Source organism: Phodopus roborovskii, unplaced genomic scaffold (assembly GCF_943737965.1).
Source record: "Phodopus roborovskii unplaced genomic scaffold, PHOROB, whole genome shotgun sequence".
In the NCBI taxonomy this organism is placed as follows: domain Eukaryota; kingdom Metazoa; phylum Chordata; class Mammalia; order Rodentia; family Cricetidae; genus Phodopus; species Phodopus roborovskii.
Window position 1 is genome coordinate 6,553,514 of NW_026126448.1, and position 21,487 is coordinate 6,575,000.

General features: G+C 41.8%; 1 protein-coding gene across 3 annotated transcripts in view; it reads left to right on the forward strand.

Annotated features, from left to right (window-relative positions):
• Positions 1-17,406: 17,406 nt before the first annotated feature.
• Pik3r3 (phosphoinositide-3-kinase regulatory subunit 3) overlaps positions 17,407-21,487 on the forward strand; it is a 72,345-nt gene continuing 68,264 nt past the window's right edge. The window contains exons 1-2 of one of the 3 annotated variants that reach the window (XM_051188515.1): positions 17,407-17,866; positions 18,162-18,271. In XM_051188515.1, the coding sequence (XP_051044472.1) occupies positions 18,166-18,271 (106 nt within the window). In that variant the 5' untranslated portion in view covers positions 17,407-17,866; positions 18,162-18,165. Of the gene's footprint in view, positions 17,867-18,122; positions 18,272-19,355; positions 19,433-21,487 lie in introns of those variants that run through there. The other 2 variants (XM_051188516.1, XM_051188514.1) reach the window with 2 other exon arrangements.

Here is a 21,487-nt window from a genome sequence, read left to right on the forward strand (position 1 = left end):
ATAACTTCAACAATTTTGCTTAATCTTCATAAGAGTTGATGACATGGAATATCACATAAGACATAAACACAGGCTATGGAAAGACCTATATTGTTGTGTTAGTATTATTAGTTCTGAGGATTGGACCCACAGCTTTACTCATGGTAAGTGTGCAGTCTATGACTGGGCTATACCTCCAGGCCAGAAGATCCACAGATAACTGCCCCAACTGTATCAGCCATGGGAAATTAAAAACAATCACACTGTTAATGAGCTACTAAAGGTCTTTAGTGTTCTTACTTTGCATTTAATATTGTCAAGGCCAATCCAGGGTACTAAATCAGATGCTTAAGATTCAGATGGAAGTCAATCCCTAATTGCCAAAAATTCTTTTGGAAGTCCAAGCTTGGTAATGTGCTACCTGTTTAGCTTTTATCCAAGCAATTTTTTAAAAAATATTTTATTTATTAAATAAAAAATATTTTATGTTTTATGTGCATTGCTGTTTTTTTGCTACATGGATGTCTGTATGAGGGTGTCAGATCTTGGAGTTAGACAGTTGTGAGCTGCCCGTGTGGGTGCTGGGAATTGAACCTGGGTCCTCTGGGAGAGCAGTCAGTGCTCTTAAACACTGAGCCATCCTCTAGCCCCTATCCAAGCAATTTTTGACCCATACTGATGTCAGTTTTCTTGCTCACATTTGGGGGTTCAGTCAGTGTGCTCTTTTGCTTTGAGTAGCAAACATGGGAGAAATGTGTGCCAGAGCAAAACCATCCACCTCATAGCCAGGATACAAAAGGGAGAGGCCGAAGAAAGAAACAAGCTTTTTTTTTTTTTTTTTTTTTTTTTTTTTTCCGGTTTTCTGAGACAGGGTTTGGAGCCTGTCCTAGAACTAGCACTGTAGACTAAGCTGGAGAAACAAACATGTATCTTTGGGAGACACTTAAGACCCAAACTATCAAATATATTGTTAGAAAAGTGTCAAAAAAAAAAGTTTTGTTTTTTAATCTAGGCTGGCCTTGAACTCACAGAGATCCTACTGCTTCTGTCTCCCAAGTGCTGGGCTTAAAGGTGAGCCACCTGGCAAAAAAATCTTGTTTATAGATGTATACCAGATTATATGGTGTAACCTTCCTTAAAAGTGGGAAATTAACAAGTAAATCCTCAGAAAGCAGATTTGTGGGAGTCTAGGCTATACCCTACTGACTGTCATGCTTCCCAAGGCCTAGCTGATTGTTCTGGTAACTGGCCACTGGAGATCCCCTCCCTTCCTCTCCCCTCTCCTCCCTTTCTTCCCTCCTCCTTTCTTTCCTTCCTCTCTTTAAGAGACAGGGCGCTTGTTGCTGCTGTGTTTTCCACATTCACCTCCAACCACTGGGTTAGGGTGATCTTCCTATTTCCTATTGCAGAGCAGCTACAAACACAGACACATACCAGGAGCACACTGATGTGCTGTCTTCACTATAGATACACTCACAGGCTCCTGAGAGTCAAGCTGTGAGGCAGGTCTAGCAGGCAATTCCTGTCTGTCTTAGATATCATGCTCATGGTGGCATTTGACCGTATGATCCAGAACAGATTGTTATTAGTCAATCTATGAGTGTCAAGTTTGATGGAGTGATAGACAAGACTCAAAGCAAGCGTACGCAGAGAGAAAACACTAAAGGCTTTCCAAGGAAGAGGACCAGAATTCCCCCAAGGGAGACAGCATCAAGACCTGATGGATGAGATTATAGAGAACATTCGACATTCTTTGTTGCCTAATAATATCTAAACATTGTTCTCATCTTGGAGGACTCCCAAGCCAGATGGGAGGCAAAACCCATAAACTCTGATATGATATTGAATATAGTTCCAGAAACAAGGTGATATTTTAGGAATTGGGTTGCCTATGAAGTTAAAAATATCTAATTAAAGATATAGTATACATACCTAAGTGGGGAGAGGGAAGACACAATGATTAATCAAAAACAATTTTCCACAGATGGCAGAACTTATGGCACAAACCAGCTCCTTGCTTCTGGCACATTTGGTAGGCATTAGGGCTTGAACCAGGCACTACTCTAGTCCACTGGGGAACAGAGTAAAAACTGGACAGTGGTTCAGAGTGCAAAGTAGGGGCTTTGGGATTCTTGAATTGAAACTAACAATCTAGTTGGATCATAAATTATGTAAATATTTATATGATCAGCTTCATTATATCTGAAAAAGAACCAGCCCTGATTTGGACCCTGTGCCTAAAGGGTGTTGATTGCCCCTGCCCCTTTTTTTTAGGTTGGGGGGGAGGTTGAGACAATTTCTTTGTGTTGCTTTGGAGTCTGTTCTGGAACTTGCTCTGTAGACCAGACTAACCTTGAACTCACAGAGATTCACCTGCCTCTGCCTCCTGAGCGATGAATGGGATTAAAGGTGAGCACCACCACCACCCATTAATCTGGCCCTTTTCTGAGCCAACTTTTCTCCTTAGGATGAGAAATCCATCAGGACAAAGGGAATTATTTACCTAAAGACCTAGCCTCTCACTTCTGAACCATCCTCAGTATCTATAATTTTCTGACTCCAAAGCTTCTGCTTGTTTCCAAGAACTACACAGACCCTTCCCCTGGATGTGTCCTCTTGAGAACAGAAAGCGTGGTGTCAGCACCTTTAGATGTAAAGGTGGTTAAGGGACGACAGTTATTGGTAAAAGATGGGGGAAGAGCTTGGACATGTGTGTACAGGGCCACTTCTACAATGCAGGATACAGCCAGGGGTAGGAAGACGACAAGGGCTCATCTCTCTGTCTCCTCCATGTACTTCATTTGTCACAACTCCATGGATCCTTGAGTTTGAAAACTTAGTCTTCCGGGTTTTCATAAAAGATGTATTTGATGTGATATGGGGACTTAAGATTTTTTTTTTAAGTTTACTGGTGCATTTTATTTAGAACCTTTTAAGGATTTTAACATATAGCATGTGAGTCTCCATAAATACTCTTGCCCCAGGCCCTACCATTGTTAATATAGGAACATAGTCAGGTGTCAGGAAGCTCTAAACTGATGTAAGAAAATACCCAAGGGTGGGCATTTTACTTACTTACTTATTTATTTAGGTTTTTCAAGACAGGGTTTCACTATATTGCTTTGGAACTAGCTCTATAGACCAGGCTAGTCTCGAACTCACAGAGGGACGTCCACCTGCCTTTGCCTCCTGAGTACTAGGATTAAAGGCCAACACCAGTAATGCTCTGCTGGGTGGGCACTTTATAAAGAAGAGTTTTTTTCTTCTTTTACTTCTTATTTATTTATTTATTTATTTATTTATTTATATTTCAAACTCACAGAGATCCACATGTGTCTGCCTTCCAAGTGCTGGGATTAAAGGTGTGCACCATTACCACCTGGCTTTTTTTCCCCATTTTTTTTTAATATAAAGATTTACCTTGCCTCATGATAGTAAAGTTCCAAAAGGCTAAAATGTTCAAGCTCAGGCAGTCACATCTGATAAAATCTATTTTTAAAAGTTTTTTAATTAGCATGTTTTAATTATATATAATAATGGGTTTTACTGTGTCATTCTCAAGCATGTATATAATGTATTTTGATCATATTCAGCTCATTATTCCCTTATCCCTCTTACACTCTCATCAATCTCCTCAACTAGTCCCATTCCACTTTCATGTCTGTGTGTGTGGATTAGAGTATTTTTGCAGGATGAGGGGTTATTTATAGGAGCATAGGCAATTTACCAGTGGCTACATCACTGAAGAAAATGTCTCTCCCACCACAGCAACACTAATTGCCTATAGATCTCCCAGAGGGGCGAGGCCCCATGAGTCACTTCTTACAAATAGCAGTTAAATGCCCATAAATCCTTAAAGAGGGGTGGGGCCTCAAGCGGCCCTCCCACCTTCATGGCAAAATGTCGACTGGCCAAAGCTTGTGCAGGTCTTATTCTAGTAGTTACAACTGCCAAGAGTTCAAGAGTGCAAAGGCAATGTCATGCCTGTACGACAGTGTTCTACAGCACTCCACCCCTTCCTCTGGATCTTACATCCTTTTTGCAAACACTTCTGTGATATTCCCTGAGCCTTGGCTGGGGTGATGTAGACATTCCATTTTGGACTGAACTTTCAACAGTCACTTATTCTCAAAAAAAAAATTTTTTTTTTTTTTTTTGTTGGGGACAAGATGGGGTGGTTTCGAGATGGGATTTCTCTGTAAAGCTTTGGAGCCTGTCCTAGCACTCGCTCTATAGATCAGGCTGGCCTCGAACTCACAGAGACCTGCCTGCCTCTGCCTCTGCCACCCTAGTGCTGGGATTAAAGGCTTGTGCCACCACTGCCTGGCTATTCTCAGAATTTTGATCAGATAGGGATCACTAAAAAAGCTGCTCCTACCAAAAGCTGACAGAACTACTAGTGACCTAAGATCTTTATATAGTACTTAATGTGACAGAGGGCATCACATGGTAGAAGTGTGTTTGAGTTGAGTAGCCTACAGGAGAGAAAGCAGGAGAGTAAAATGAGGAAGCTGCATTCAAAATGTATCAACTCATACTCAAGGTAATTAATCTAATCCCTTGAGACCTTCTAGATTCTCAGAGTGGTGCCCTGTGACCCAGCTCTTTTCTCCAGACCTTACTATTAAAGTTCCACGACCTCTCAATACCTTTACACTTTGGATCAGGCCTCCAGCACATCATTATGATGTTTATATTACAAGTATGAACTACACTGAGCCAGGGGGGTCAAGGTCACGACAGGGGAATGCACAGAGAAGGCTGACCTGAGCTCCCACAAGTTAGAGACTCTGGACTGACAGGTAGGGAGCCTTCTGCATGTGTGTGTGACAGTCGTGTAGCTCGGTCTGAAACAGTGGGACTCCTAGCAGTGGGATCAGGACCTGTCCCTGGAGCTTGAGCTGCCTCTGGGAACCCAGTCCCCATGCTGGGTTACCTAGCCCAGCCATGATGCAGGGGAAAGAGCTTGGTCCTGCCCTAACTTGATAGGCCATGCTTTGTTGATTCCAATGGGAGGCTTGCCCCTTCCTGAATGGAGACTGTGGAGGAGTGGATGCTGGGTGGAGCTGAAGGGAAGTGAAAGGAGGGGAAACTGGTCTGTATGTTTAAAAAAAAAAAAAGAAAAGAAAAGAAAGAAAGAAAGAAAGACAGAAAGAAAAAAATTAAAAGACAAAACAACAAAAACAAGTATATACTAGATGCAACCAAATCCATCTCTCCATTACGGTATCTTCTCCTTTTCTGTCCTGTTGGTCTCCTGCCTATTCCAAAGAGTCCCCCTTTTAATTTTCATGTTTTTTTGTAAAACTCTGTATTCCATATATGAGAGGAGGAAAACACCCTCATATTTTTTCTTTCTGATTCTGGATTATTTAACTTTACAATATAATAGTAAATTCCATCCACTTGTCTAAAAAACAACTTTTAGGAACTTGGTCACGGTGATATATGCCTTTAATACAAGCACATCAGGAAGACAGAGGCAGGCAGATCTCTGCGGCTTAGAGGAGAGCTGGAGCGACATAGTGAGACCCTGCCTCAAAAAATTATCTTTGGATTTATTTTTATTCTGTGTTTATGAGTGTTAGCCTGTGTGTATGTTTGTACTTCGCATGCCTATCTGGTACCTGAAGGAGCCAGAAGAGGGCATTGGAATGACTGGGACTGGAGTTAACTATGGATATCATCACAGGCTGAATCTATAATCTGAATGTTGAGAATAGTGTCACAATAAACATGGGTGCCAGCAAGAGAACTTTGGAAAGACAATCATATTCAAACCATAGCAACTTGGGAAATTGATTATTTCTTATATTCATTCCATCCTTTAACTATTCAATTCAGATTATTTCATTCCTTCCATCCTTCCTTTTTTCCTTTTGTCTCTCCTTCTAGTTCAGTATTAGGGATTGAACCCAGGGCCTTCTGTATGCTAGATCAAATTTATGGATCATTCTGTCTTAAAACTATATCCCCAGCACTTTTTTTTTTTTTTTTTTTTTTTTTTTTTTTGGTGACAGGGTCTCATTATGTATCTCTGGCTTGTCCTTAACTCTCTATGTAGACCAAGATGGTATTGACCTCCTAAAGATCTTGCCTCTCAGCCTTCTTTTTATTTTTAATTTTGAGACAGGGTTTCAGACTCAGGCTGGCCTTGAATTCGCTCTGTAGCCCTGGAAGTCCTTGAACTTGTGATCTCTCTGTGTCTGGGAATTAGGTTGTGCCAACAGACTCAGGCTTCTTTGCTGTCCTTAAGAGTACTTTCCTTTGAAATTCAATGTTAGGGTTAACAATACCCATAGCCAACTCCAGAGGTTGACTCTGTTACAGGTCCAAATCTTTAAACAGTGTCATTTTTTTTCCTCAGGGGGGAGGGGTGCTATTTCCAAATATTTTTGAAAGGAACACTAATTAACTTGATCAGGGTGGGGTCACTTATAGCCAGGAGCAAAGTCCTGTACAAGTTGAGGAGGGAAATTTCATGCTGAAGTCACCCTACTACAACAGGATAATTGACTCACCAGCCCAGGACAATGATCTTTACACACTGTCACGACATAACCCATAAGCAAAGCTCTTCGGGCCATCTGATCTGGCCAGTAGGGTCCTTGAAATGAATGAATCATTCAGATACACGGAAGAAAATAAATGAAAATATTCTCCAATAAAATTGTCCCCCCAAGGATATCACCAGTAGAATTTGGTTAGACCTTGAACTCACAGAGATCCGCTTGTTTCTGACTTCCCAGTACTGGGATTAAAGGTTTGCACTATCATTCCCAGACTATGAAACCTCTTAAAAATAAACAAATGGCTGGGTGTTGGTGGTGCACGCCTTTAATCTCGGCATTTGGGAGGCAGAGACAGGTGGATCTCTGTGAGTTCGAGGCCAGCTTGGTTTACACAGTTAAACAGGACAGCCAAGGCTACACAGAGAAACTCTGTCTTGAAAAACCAAAAAATAAAAATAAAAAAAAATTTAAAAAAACAAATGAAAATGGGAAAATATTAAAATAAAATTAAGTTTTGATGGTTTGCTCCCAGCACTTGGAAGAGAGACACAAGAAGATTACAGTGAGTTTGAGGCCAGTCTAGAACTCTAGGGCCAGCCAGCTTGGGTTCCAGAGTAAGAGTTTGTCTCAAAACATTACAAAAAGAAGAAGAAGGTTTGGTATTTGTGGTATTACTTTCCTATTGCAATAGTATATTACCACAACTGGCTGGCTTAAACAATAGAGATTTATTCTTTCATAACATTGTTGGGCAGAAGTCCAAAGGTTCAAAGTCAAGATGTTGGCAGGATTAGCTCTTTCTGGAGACTCTGAGGAAGAATCCATGCCCTTCTAGATTCTGGTAATTCTTAGTGTTTTCTGCCTTGTACTTGTATTACTCTAGTCTCTACCATTGTCTTCAAACAGTCTTCTATGTATGGCTGTGCCACATATGTACCTCTTCCTTTCTTAATCTCTTCCTTCCTTCCTTCCTTCCTTCCTTCCTTCCTTCCTTCCTTTTTTTCTTTTTTCTCTGCATAGCCATGGTTGTCCTGGAACTCAGTAGACCAGGCTGGCCTTGAACTCAGAGATCTGCCTGCCTCTACCTCCCAAGTGTTGGTATTATCATTTGCCACCACCTCCTGGCTCTTCATTTATTACAAGGATATTTGTCATTGGATCTAGAACCCACCTTAAATTAAAATGGTCTCATCACAAGATCTTTAATGATACCTTTGAATATTTCTTTTCCAAATAAAGTGATATTTATAGCTTCCTGGGCTTAAGGCTTAACACATTCTGAGAACTGGCTGAAATGGTATTAGGGTATACTCATTTTCCCTAATATATTACTCAGTCAAAAAACAAAACAAAACAAAACAGAGTAGTCATAGTGGTCTGTTACTGAGTTAATGGGCATTGCCTGGTTCTTATTTGTAGGAACCTAAGAGAACACTGCAAAGCTGCATTCACAAAGCCTGATATCAAGCTCAGATACTGAGTTCAATCCCTCCATTGTCTTGGAAAAGAAGACATGATACAAGGGACAAGTTTCAGTTGTGGTTGGGGAATAAAGCCTGCAGTCAATTCTGAAAGAACAGAATCATGAGGTTAAGACTCAGCAGTCAGAGCTCAGGAAGAGGCTGAGAGAGAGAGACTGTTAGAGAAGGAAGATGGGGAGGGTCAAAAAGGGAAGTATTTTGCCCTGGTTTTAGGGCCTCAGGGAAAATTAGTTTGAAAGCACAAGGGTCAGGGAAACTGTTATTGCTTCTTAGTATAACTCTAGCTTATGAGATAGATGGTGGTGGGCTTATCTTATTTAGGACAAACTGTATCTTACAGAGTGCTCAGTACAAAATTGGTGCCCAGGACAGGTTTAGCTGAAGTTGAAATGAAAGCTTGCCATTTTGTACCATTTTTCCTTTTTGAAATTCTGTCTGTGTGTCTGTCTGTTTTCTCTCTCTCTCTCTCTCTCTCTCTCTCTCTCTCTCTCTCTCTCTCTCTCTCTCTCTCTGTGCGTGTGCTGACCCATGAGAGTATATGTGGAAGCCAGAGAAGGACCAGATATGTTTTCTTCCATTTCTATTCCTTTTCATCTTATATTTTAAAAAAAAAGTTTTGTTTTTTTTTTTTTTTAAAGGCAGGGTTGTGCTGTTAACCCATCTGTGCTGTTCCAGAAATTATTGTCATAATGTTGCATACCAGTAAGCCCAGAACTCAGAAGGTAAAGGTAAGAGGATGAATAGTTAGTCCAGGCTTATCTTGGAATTGTGGAGTACCACAGACAGGTCAATCCCAGGGGCCAATATTTTGACTTTTAGAAATTTTAACTCTTTTTCTCCAAAGTTATGAAGTTTGTTATTTGAAGACAACTGTTGTGGTAGTACAGTATGGCACCCCTAGGAAAGTGTGTGTGTGTTTTGTTAATTTGTTTGTTTTCAAGACGGGGCCTCTCTGTGCAGCCTTGGCTGGCCTGGAACTCATTCTGTAGAGCAGGCTGGTCTCAAATTCACAGAGATCCACCTGCCTCTACTTCCTGAGTGCTGGGATTAAAGGTGTGGGCCACCATATCAGGCTGACTAGACTTTTTCATCTTCCATACTTGTACTTTTCTTACTCAGAGATCATTTAAATCATTTATTTATTTATATGTATTCATTAAATTTTATGTATTTGAATGTTTTGACTGCATGTATCAATGTTCACAAGAGGGCGCTAGATACTCTGTAACTGCAGTCAAAGATGGTTGTGAGCTACCACATGGGTGCTGGGAATCTGCAAGAGCAGTAAGTGCTAGAAACCACTGAGCCATCTTTCCATCCCCTCAAGTGATTTTTCAGCCTTGGAAGCTATCCCACTTCCTCAGATCTCCAGGATGATGCCTCTGTAGAAACTGATGTACAGACTGCAAAAGGCCTTCTTCTTCTTCTTCTTTTTTTTAAGTTTTATTTATTTGTTATATATACAGTGTTCTGTCTGCATGTATCCCTGCAGGACAGAAGATGGCACCAGATCTCATTATAGTTGGTTGTGAGTCACCATGTGGTTGCTGCAAATTGAACTCAGGACTTCTGGAAGAACAGCCAGTGCTCTTAACCTCTGAGCTCTATCTCCAGCCCAGGCCTTTTGTTTTAATACACTTACTATGTAAGCCTCTTGAGATTTTTTTTTTTTTTTTTTTTTTTTTTTGGCTACCTACAATCATCCCCATGTTTAAACTTGAATTGTCCAATAAGAAAACTGGGCTGATTTTATCATCAAACTATGAAACATATAAAATGGATCCTGATTTTGAGACCTGTGGCATTATAGTGTAATGACATATAATCTAGAAAGGTAGCATGAACTACAAATTGCTCAGAACTACTGAAATGATAGCAGGAAGTGAACATACTTTAAAGCCCTATATGGAGTTATATTTCAGAAATGAGCTGGGCTGAAAAACGAAACCAATTCCTTTTCTAGCTGCTGAGCTTTCCTGAATTTCCTACAAACTGCTTGGAATTTTTCAGACAATTCACAGCTGATAAAATAGAAGGGTGGCGGAACTGAGTGTTGGTGGTGAAAACCCTGGAGGCAGGAGGTCACTGTGTGTGTCTCTCTTACTCGGTTCCTGTAACCAAAGAAACACACTCTTTCTCTTCTTCTTCTTTTTCTTCTTCTTCTCTTTCTTCTTTCCTTTCAAATAAAGCAGGAATCAGCTGAGGAGCTACAGAAAGAACTACTAGGGTCATCTGAACCTAGAATGCTGTAGAACCTCTTTGGAGAATTTACTTGTAACATTTGCTTATTGACTCAAAGAACATTTGCTGACCACTCAGTGTGCCACACCCTTAGCTGGGCATGGATGATTTAAGGATGTGCTCTCCACCCATAAAAAAATTCTTTTCTTTTTTTCAAGACAGGGTTTCTTTGTGTATTCTTGGCTGTCCTGGAACCTGCCCTGTGGACCAGGCTGGCCTTGAACTCGCAGAGGTCCATCTGCCTGCCTCTGCCTCCTGAGTGCTGGGATTAAAGTCATATGCTACCACCACCCTGCTCTTTCTGTCTCTCTCTTTCTCTTAAAAGAAAAAGTAAAGCTGGGTGTGGTGGTGCACATCTTTAATCCCAGCACTCAGGAGGTTGGTGGATCTTTACAAGTTCCAGGACAGCCAGGGCTGTTACAGAAACCTTATCTTGAAATCCCTCTCCCCCTCCACACACAAAAGGAAGAAAACAAAATATTATTTTGTGTTTATGGATGTTCTTCCTGCATGTATGTGTACCATGGGCATGCCTGGTGTTCAAAGAAGATGGCATTGGATACCAGAAGGCATTGGATCCCCTGGAACTAGAGTTACAGTCAATTGTAAGCCACCCTGTGGGTGCTGGGAATCAAAGGTGGATCCCTGGGAAGAGTGACCATTGCTCTTAGCTGCTGAGCCATCTCTCTAGCCCTAGGGAATTTTTAAGAATGTTGGAGAGCTATGTCTAATGACATACGCTTTAACACACAGCCCAAGGCTGCACAGAGGGATTGCTATGAACACTCTTAAGAATAACTGTAAGGAAAGGGGAGTTTGCCACTTTATACTGTAGTATGTCATATGGAGGACAAGTTTTTACTGTTCTGAGAACTGCAAGAACTTCACTATAGTCAGTTCTTATTTTGTTTTTCGAGACAGGTCCAGATTGACCTTGAACTTACCATATAGCTGAGAATGTCCTTGTATTCCACACTGAAGGATTTCATCTTTACAGTAGGCCTATTATTGACAATTTTAAGACAGGAAGAACTTTATGAGAAGAGACTAGAGAGGTTGATGGGAAATAAAGCATGGAAGGCCTGAATTCTAGGATAAGAAAATAGTTTTCCAGAGGGCAAGAGAAACCAGCTGAGTTAAAGTAAAAGAATGACCTGTAGGTTTTTGATATAATTTTAAAAAGCCACACTAGAGAGAAAGACAACATATGACAGAGCTTGAGCTTGGATGGAGGTTTGGTTTTCTTCCCCAGGGGCTGAGGCCTGAACTCAGGGCCTTGTGCTACTGAGCTAAATCCCCAACCCAGAGTGGAGGGGTTTTTACTGGGGGAAAAGTGAATGGAAAGAGGGGAGCCGGGAGACCAGCCTCTGGGGACAGGAGTGATAGGAGTGATAGGAGTTACAGAAGAGAAGAGACAGGCAGAGAGAGAGGGAGAGGGAGAGAGAGAGAAAGAGAGGGGAGAGAGAGAGGGAGAGACAGAGAAACATGGGAGGTGGGCAGGGCTCTTTTAAAAGGAAACCTGGTGATGCTCTTAGTGGCTGCAGCTGAGGGTGTATCCTGTCAGAACCCCATGGACAGCACAGATGTTTGTTTTTGTTTTTCTCTCAGTGCTGGAGATCCTACACAGAGGCTTACCTGTGTTAGGCAAGCCCTTTACCACTAGTGTCATTGCCCATGTTCCAGCCTGAGGGGGGGGGTGTGGATTAAGAAATAGCAGGTAGAAAAACTGTAGATAATAAAGAAAAGAGTGGATAGAGTTTGGAGAGAACTCCAGTTAATATCCAGAAAAAGCCCCAAGTTTATTACACACAGTCTTTAAGACACACTGGGCAATGTCTCAGGGTTTATTTGTTTATTATTTTTATTGTTTAGCACCATCACTCTAGCTGTGTGGTGTATGGACTAAAGTAGGCAAGAAGATTAGGAAGAAGCTATTCAAATGTGATTCAAGAAACTGAGGGATTCTAGGGACTGAGAACACAGCTTAATTGGTAGGGCACTTGCCTAGTATGTAGGAAGGCCTGGGTTCAGTCCCCAGCACTCCATGCAATCAGGTTTAGTGGCACATGCCTGTCATCTCAGCCCCTTTGGGAGGTTGAATGACCCTTTCATGGGATATCAGGTATCCTATGTATCAGATATTCACATTATTATTCATATCAGTAGCAAAATCACAGTTATGAAGTAGCAATGAAAATAATTTTATGGTTGGGGGGGGTCACCACACAGGAGGAGCTGTACTAAAGGGTGGCAGCATTAGGTAGGTTGAGGATCACTGCTCCAGAGCCTCACCTCTTTGAAGCTCCCACAGCATTTACTTTCCATGCCTGTCATTATTTAACCCTTTGTTGGCTATCCCTGCTCTATGAGTCTGTAGAACTCAATGTTAGGGATTCTTTCTTACTCATTTTTGTATCTCTAAGTTAAAAACATTTGCTAGCTGAACAAAGAGGTGAAACTGTGATGTCACCAAAAGGACCCAGGGCTCTACTGCCAGCTTTGTTACTAAGTGATTGCATGACTTTGAACAAGTTCCTTCTCTGATTTGGGTCTCAATTTCCTCATCTGTAAAATGAGAATAAAAATACAACCTTCTTCCCCAGGGTTATGGAGATTAAATGAGGTTACAGAGCTCACCAGCTGCTTGCCCTGTTTGTGCCCTGACCTAGCAAAACAGCCTGGACTATTGTTCCTGTCATTTGGATCTCATTTGCTCTGTCTCCTGGTGAGAGCCAAGCTGAAATCTGTTGCCTTGTTGGAGGGGACATTTGTAGAATTGGCATACATATCATTCAGGAGGCCTCTGTGTTGCTAGAAGGGCAGATATTAAAAGAGAGGAACAGGTCAGGCTACAGAGAGATGTACTCTTCTATCCCTTAAAGCTGAAGGAGAACCCAAGGTGGAGAGAGTGTGGCAGAACATATCTCCAACAGGTGCTGAGGGGGGTCTCAGCTCTCTAAGCCCAGGACATCATCAACAATTGGATAAATGCCACTTCTATAACACCTTCTCATTCATCTACTGTCATAATTTCTCAGTACCTTAGGTTGATACGATTAACTCTATCATGACCATCCAAGTGTTAAAAGAAAGAGGAGGGGAAGTAAAGAAATTGTAAATGCCATGTAAGAGAGACTGTATTCAGATTGATTTTAGTCATAGCTATCTCAAGAAATGTCTATCAACTCCCAGGTGAAATGTCTTTCTAGAAGATCTATTAACACTGATATTTTGCAATATAAAAGAAACTTTTCCATCCAAAAGCATGTGGCTTAGGGAGCCCACAGAAGCTGTAACTGATAATTTTTAGTGTTTCCTTTGCTTTCCGTTCATTAAGTGAATTTATTTAGCTTCATGGACTGGGTCTCAGGAGATAAGTGGACAAAGGAAGGTGATGGGGGGTGGGGAGGAGAATGAGGCCAGTGGAATTCTTCCTCAAAGGCTAAAGTCAGTTCTGATGTTAAAGCTAATGACCACAGGGAATAAGATACATTTTCATTTTGCCAAACTTAAAAAAAAAATTGTGTTCAGATGGCACCTTTAATCATGAATAACTTTTGGCTGAGTTCCAGGCAGATTCTGCTGGCACTGAGGACTCTGAGATCATATACTATATTCAGAGCACAGAAGAACATTTTTATCCATTTCTGAAATATGGGGGGAGGTGGAGCATATTTGAACAGTTTTGAAAAAAAAAAAAAAAACATACCAGGATAAAAAAAAAGAAAGGGCATCCTAGCTATTTGGAGTTCAGAAAGGTACTATTCTAATTATTAAGTGGCATTTTTTTCCCATTCTGAGTGTTTTACAATAAAGTAGCTTGCATAAATCCAATGGCAATCTTCTATTTCAAATACATAAATAAAGGCAGATAGATTTTGTGATTTACTTAAGGCTAATTTAAATTGAAGAAAGAAGGGAGGCAAAAGAAAAAAAAAAGCACCTCCCAAAGTAGTAGGTTGTGACCCAGGAGTTTGAGCTCTTAAAGCTGAATTTAATCCACACACAGGCCAAATATAATCCTCCAATATGGAAGTGGTCCAGGACACCAGAGCTAACATTTTCTACCTTTGCCAAAGAGCCAGAGGCAGTTAAATGACAAGCCATCAGAGCATTGATTCTGTTTCTTAAACTGAAAGAAAAGCCAGCATCATGTGATAGGCACTTCCCACTAAGGTAGAGCAGTGATTTAAGCATCTTAAAGGGAATGTTCTCTTTCTGGACATCACCATAACCTCTTCTTCCACTCATTCCTTGGAAGTCTATTCAATGGTCTGTATAAATTAGAGATTTGGGTTGTACAATTTTTGGTGGGAAGGTTGAATCATTGCTATCTTAGGGTTACTATTGCTGTGATAAAACACCATGATCAGAAGCAACTTGGGGATGAAAGGGTTTATTTCACTCAGAGTTCCATATAATAGACAATCATCAAAAGCAGTGAGAGTAAGAACTCAAATAGTGCAGGGGTCTGGAGGCAGGAGCTGATGCAGAGATCATGGAGGAGTGGGGCTTGCTGGCTTGCTTCCCTGGCTTGCCTAGCCTACTTCCACTTCAATCACAAATTAAGAATGCCCTACAGGTTTGCTCAAAGCCTGAGCTTATGAAGCTGTTTCCTTAAATGAGGTTCCCTTCTCTTAGATGACTTCAGCTGTTTCAAGTTGACATAAAACTATCCAGCACACTTGCGTTATGCCATGTATCAACCTGGAGCATTTGACTTTTACTGTGTCACCTTTTCACACCATTACCCTAAACCTTAGATGTGGGAAAGGCATGGGTGATTACTCTGTACTTTAGAAACTGAAAAGTCTCACTAACTGATAAAAAGTGGTCCAGGCAAAAGCTGCTGTGGAATCATGAAAGCCATTATCATTTTCCATACTTTGTCTCTTGACTTTTTGTTTGGGAATGCACAGGGACACCTGTGAGCAAACATTCACCAACTTGCCCTTGACTGACTGTTCTGCCTTTTGAGTTATCAAATGTGAATACTCTTGGCACTCAGATATGGTGAAGTAGAGACTGCTGGGAAGTCAGCCACAAATTACAGTTGATCTTCCAACATCTTCTAACTGAAGGAGCAGTTCAGGAGATTAAAATTAATGAGCCCTGCCCCAGAACTGCTCTAGTTTCTGAATACATTTCAACTCAAGAGATAGAAGAAAGCATCTCAAGGATTCTAAAGGAATTCTTGTGTGCTTTTGAAAGTTGTTTCCTTTAAAGCTTAACCCTATCTGTATTTCCTGGATTCCCCCCCACCTTCGGGACAGGATTTCTTTGTATTACTTTGGAGGCTGTCCTGGAATTCGTTCTGTAGACCAGGCTGGCCTCTAATTTACAGAGATCTGCCTGCCTCTGCCTCCTGAGTGCTGGGACTAAAGGCCTGCCGCCACCAACGCCCGGCTCTTGGATTATTTTTATCCCTTTACTTTGTATCTAGTCTGTACACATTTTTTTTGATTTTGACTGTTTCTTGGGTCTGCCTCAAAGCTGGACTTCTTTTTGTTGTTTTTGTTTTGTTTTTTAGAAACAGTTTCTCTGTGTTGCCCTGGCTGTCCTGGAACTTACTCTGTAGACCAGGCTGGCCTCACACTCAGAGATGTACATGTCTCTGTTTCCAGAGTGTTGGGACTAAAGGCGTGAACACGAATGCCGGCCTAACTCAAAACACTCTAAGAAAAGCAGAACCACCTCAGGAGGGTGAAAAGTGAGGACTGTTCCAGAGGCTAATCAATACACAGCTACCAGGGTAGGTTTTGCTAGGGCTTAAATCAGATTGTCAACTAAAACACAATGGGCTTTGTTGCTCTAGTGTAAAGAGGAAACCAGTTTTTGGCCTCCTCAGACTGTATTGTAGAGCAGAATGGCAAATCCAGGCACAGGTTAGGGCTATTCAGTGTTCCCCGGAAAGTTAATTAGCGGTTTCTGCAATGAATGGAAATGTTCAGCATTTTCGTTCTGAAGCTGGGCTTTTAAGCTTCGAGGGAGGGGACTATGTGTGAGGAAGGGGGTCTGTCAGGGAGCAGAAATAGAGGCTTTTTGGCGAGAGAATCCAACACCTGTGATTTATCTCAGAAATCACACACTGTAATTCCAGAAAAATTTTATGAGTGCTGGAACTGGAAGGGCTTGCTGAGATGCCTCACTATTTACTTGAGCGTTGATTTATTCTGGGTTCAAAAGTCCTTCAGTGGGAAGCAGAGTAGCGGCAAAATGACTCCTCAAGGAATGCCCAAGGTTCAGGTACCCGCAGGGAGTTGCAAGGGGCGATGGGCACCTTGTCTGGCCAGGAACAGTCATGCAAGTGGGTTTGGAGTTCTTGGCTGTATCTGACGGTTTAACACAGGGGTAGGGTAGGACGAACGCAGCAAGGTGAAGAGGTTTGTGAGGAGGAACTCTGCCCTGAGACTTTCAGTGGAGCTCAAGAGTGTGCACCCAGCCAAGTGACAGCACGCCCCACTACCCCCGCTCCCCTCCCCCGCAGCTAGTCTCCAGGCAGAGGAGTCTAGCGCCAGCCCGTCCTCCCCCTCGTCACTAGTCCGGGAGGACCGAGCCACAGCGGGAGCCCCGCCAGTCTCCGGGCAGCTTGAGCCCCCGAGCGCTCGCCCAGCCTGTCAGTAACCGCCTTTTGCGCCTTCATTCTTTCTCCCCAACCCCTCCTCTTCCTCCTCTTTTCTTTTCCCCTTCTGCCTTTGTCCCGCTTAGTAACTGAGGTCCGACCAATCGCCGCCTTACCGGCCGGCGCCGGCTTTCTTCTGATTGGCCCGCTGGGGGCGCGCAGCCGTCTCCGCTCCTCAGCTGGAGCAGGGCAGACAAAAGACGCAGGCTCGGGCTCCGGCAACCGGGATCAGCCAATCACCTTCTGCCCCCCTCTCCTGGCTGAGCTCGCGTGCGCCCGCTTCTGACTCCTGGCGAGCGGCCAGCGCCCGGGCTGTACCATTTTGAGTGAGGCTGGGGGTAGACATAAAGGTTGACTAGAGACTAGAGTCTTACTCGGTGGCAGGGAGAGTTAAGAGTCGGAGTGGAGGACTATAGTAGTAATTGTTTCTCCGGCACTTGACAACCTTTGCATGTCAAGATGGCGCGGAGTGGAAAGGACAGTCGTACTATCGTCTGTTCCCCCTGCCCCGCACGGTTGGGTGGCGCCCCAGCGGGGGTGGGGAGGGAGGGCGGGGGAGGAGGTTCCCTCCGCGCAGTTAAAATGAAACTCTAGTGGTTGGAGCCCGGGCAGAGCGTGAGGGGAGCCGGTGCTGGCGGTGTTACCTCTACTATCGGCGCACAGCCGTGCAGACTGGACTCTCCAACGGGTCGCCATCCCGAAGCTGCGGAAGCTTGGGTTCCCAGCCTGACGCGAACAGAGCCCGAGTCCCAGTCCCAGAGGGAATCGCTCTCTGCACACCAGTGGAACCCCGAAACTTGAACGCAACCCCCCTTTTCAAGCCTTTGTCACTTCCCCGGCTTTCTCCCGACGCGTTCTTTTTTCCTCCTCTCCCATTCTCCGAAGGACACAAAAGTGGCTTCCGCTGAAATATTAGGAGGCGGTGGGGAGATTTTCCCTTTGGAGAGCGATTGTGTAGAAAGGATTTTTCGGGAAGCGGCTTTTTAACACCACTGCTCTCTGCTTTCCGAGCCTCTCTGTAATCCTCTGAGGTAAAACCCCGTAGCTTCAAAGTTCGGGGCATTTTGTTGGGTGCTGTAGGAGAGAGGGGGAGGACCTTGTCCTCATCCCAGTAGTTGGCTGGATTCTTACTGGCCGTTGGAAACCCCTAAGTACATTTCCGTTTGGAACTTTAAATATATATATTTATATATATATGGTAAAGATATATATATATATATGGTAAAGATATATATATATATATATATATATATATATATATATATATATATATATATATATATATATATGCTTTCTATATATTTCCTGACGACCTGCCCCTGATAGCGCGATGTACAATACGGTGTGGAGTATGGACCGCGATGACGCAGACTGGAGAGAGGTGATGATGCCCTATTCGACAGAACTGATATTTTATATTGAAATGGATCCTCCAGGTATTTGAAATCAAACTTTTTATTTCTTTTTTATTTTTGGGATGGGTCTGATTTGTGCTTAACAAAACACCGGTGATGTTTTCAGGCCAGAAGTATTCTTGGGTGCGCCAGGTTAGAGATGAGGGGCAGATTGCAGTTAAAGCTGCAGTAAAACTGCTCTGGTTTATACCTTTAAAGTTTGCAGTTAGATAGGACCCTGCTCCCATTGTCCTGAGAAGGTGGGGGTGGGGGGGATTGGAGTGGGGGAGGGAGGAAAGATCAGTTTTTGGTTTTGCCTTTGCATGTCATAAAGGTTTTTGACAGTCCTCCACTTTTTTTTTTTAAGATTCCTACCTGCAAGAGATGTTCTATAAAGCATGCATGAAGACAATTTTTCCTTTTGTGGGAGTTCCTTAAAGCTTATATCTTAATGCAGTTGTCTGATTTGGTTCGTTGTATTTTTCCTTGGTTAACTTCAGAAACTGAGTTGCCTTTGTGATTATTTATTTAAAGACTCCGTGTTTCTCTCATAGAAACCAAATGCCGTTTAGTAATTTTCAGGGATTGGGCGGTTTTATTCATTCATGGCCTTAGTCTGAGGTTTTTTTCCATCTATGCATATAGCCTCTTAGGTCTGCATGCAGTATTTTATTGCTCGTTAATTAATTCATGGTGATTTAACTTAATTTGGGTGTCAGAATTGATATAATTTTGACTCTTAAAAATAGAACCTTTCTCTTTCCTGTGAATGGGATATATGTGACAGGTTTCCCTACATGTACAGGTGAGATGTATATATAAATATATTTTTATTTGAGAGCTTTGCTGAGGCAACTAGAGATATTTTGTGTCTCTGATAGGGAAGGAAAAAGAAAGGGAAATGAGAAAGTTTGTTCTTTAAAGTGTGCCTCATTTTAGGTTATTATAGCTGTCAGATATTCAGACCTTCTTTGCAGTTACCGACAGTGCTTTATGTAATGATTTTGAATAAGCAGAGGGCCTTTGTGATTCCTGTGTTTATTGAGGATGAATTCAATGTCTTTTTAAAATGGGTTATAGTTAAGCCTACAGAGAAACGTTTGTCATTAGGGAACCTTGCTTATTATAAGAATGTATTTTTGGAAACCTTTAAAAAGAATGGAGTCCATGCAAGTATAATGAAGAATAAATGTCTTATAGGAGGTATGTAGTAATTATTTCTTGTGTCCTTGTGAATGGAGAATTATCTTCTTTAAAAATTAGTGATAGTGTTAAATGATGCCTTAAACACTAATACTAATAGTGAATCACCCTTTTTTGAAAACTCTTAATTATCACTAAGATTTTTTTCTCTTTTCCTTTGTTTTAGAACCGTCTTGGTTTACTTCTGTAATTGTGGTTGTGACCCACATACAGCTTTTCAGGGTTTAGTAAAGTTTTGTAAGATTTGCCACCATCTATTGTGTTTTCCCCTTTGTTTCCCCAATGGTAAAGTATTGCTTCTGTTAGATACATTTATCATTTATGTGTTCAGAAATCCAGTGTACCACTGGCATCTCTCCTGTAACCAGTAAATAATGCTATATATCTGTATTTATAAGAATTATGTAAGCACATTGCCTTAGGATCATGCTGGATCATATAGTATCTTGCCTTCCATACATACAAAGGGAATTTGTTGGGTGGGGGACTTGAGTAGGGAGAAGGGTAGAAAATGAAGAAGGCACTAATGATTGAAACATTTTAATCTTTTAGAAAAATATTGGCCAAGTTGAATTGAAGTTATGATTCATTTATTTATTGTTGAGATTGAATCTCAAAGTATAGCTCAGGCTAGCCTAACTCTTTGTGGTGGAGGCTCGCAGTTCTCTCAAAATTGTACTCTTTCTGTCTCATCCTCAGAAGTGCTGAGTTATAGGCATGTACCACCGTGTTTGGCCCAGAAATTACTTTTCAGAAAGCTATTATAATTATGGAAAGGTGTGGGTTTTAATATGGTTGAATAGAAAATTCTGACCCAAACTTTATTTTTCATTAAAATAAACTTTTGAGCTTAAGATGTTTATCGCTGAATGAAATTCTGTATACTAAATATTCAGAACACTGAAAATCTGTTTATATTATCTTTTGTCCTGCATCCTTACTAAAGAATGTTTGTTACTAATAATATTTTAAAAAGAAATTGCTTTTAAACCTGCTGAAACATTGACTATAAAGTGAATTTTTGTTCTTTCCTCCTTTTTTTTTTTGAGGCAGTAGATGCCTGGCATGAACTAACAGACATTCACCTGCCTCTGCCTTCCAAGTACTGGAATAAAGGGGTATGCCATCACACCTGGCCTAAACACACACACACACACACACACACACATACACACACACACTCTCAGTGTTATACATATTTTGAACATTTCCAATCCTCCCACCAACTCCTCCCAGTCCCATCCCCCCTTTCCTACCCATACAATTTCATACCCTTTTGTGAATATTTCTTAATGGAAATAATGTGAATGACAGCTTTGTTTTGTGTGGTATGTTAGGGTTTAGAATATGTTAAACTATGAGTAAATTATCAATGAATGAGATGATTGGCAGAATGTTTGTCTCTGTCTTTTTCCTAGCCTGCCACCCTAAGAAAAGTTCCTTCCAAGACTGGTGAAAGCTTACTGTTTTCCCATTTCTGTCCTGTCTAGTCTACAGTTTTTGTTTATGGATGTTTCCCTGGGTGTATTTCTGTGTACCACATGCACAGCTGGTGGCTTCCGAGCCCAGAAGGGGACATTGGATTCCCTCCACCTGGAGATACAGTTATGAGCCATGATATGGGTGCTAGAAATTAAACCTCTGGTCCTCTGGAAGAGCAAAAAGCCCCTTAACTGATGAGCTATCTCTCTAGCCCCCAGTCTACCATCTTATTGTTAAAATTTCATGTGATGATTTACCTACAAGGATACAATGATAAATTTAATTTCTTTAAAAATCATCTGGTGGCACTGGGTGGTGGTGGCCTTTAATCCTAGTACTCAGAAGGCAAGCCTTTAAGTTCAAGGCAAGCCTGGTCTACAGAGTGAGTTCTAAGACAGCCCGAGCTACCAAGAAAAAGCTAGTTTAGAAAAAACAAACAAAATCTTCCAATTGCTTCTTTTGATTCTTTATATATAAATGCCCCAGATTGCTTACCCTTGCATATAAATCCAAGTATTCTTGCTTCCTAATTTTCTAGTCCATTTTTCTTCTGGAGTCCCTCATAGTTTCTAT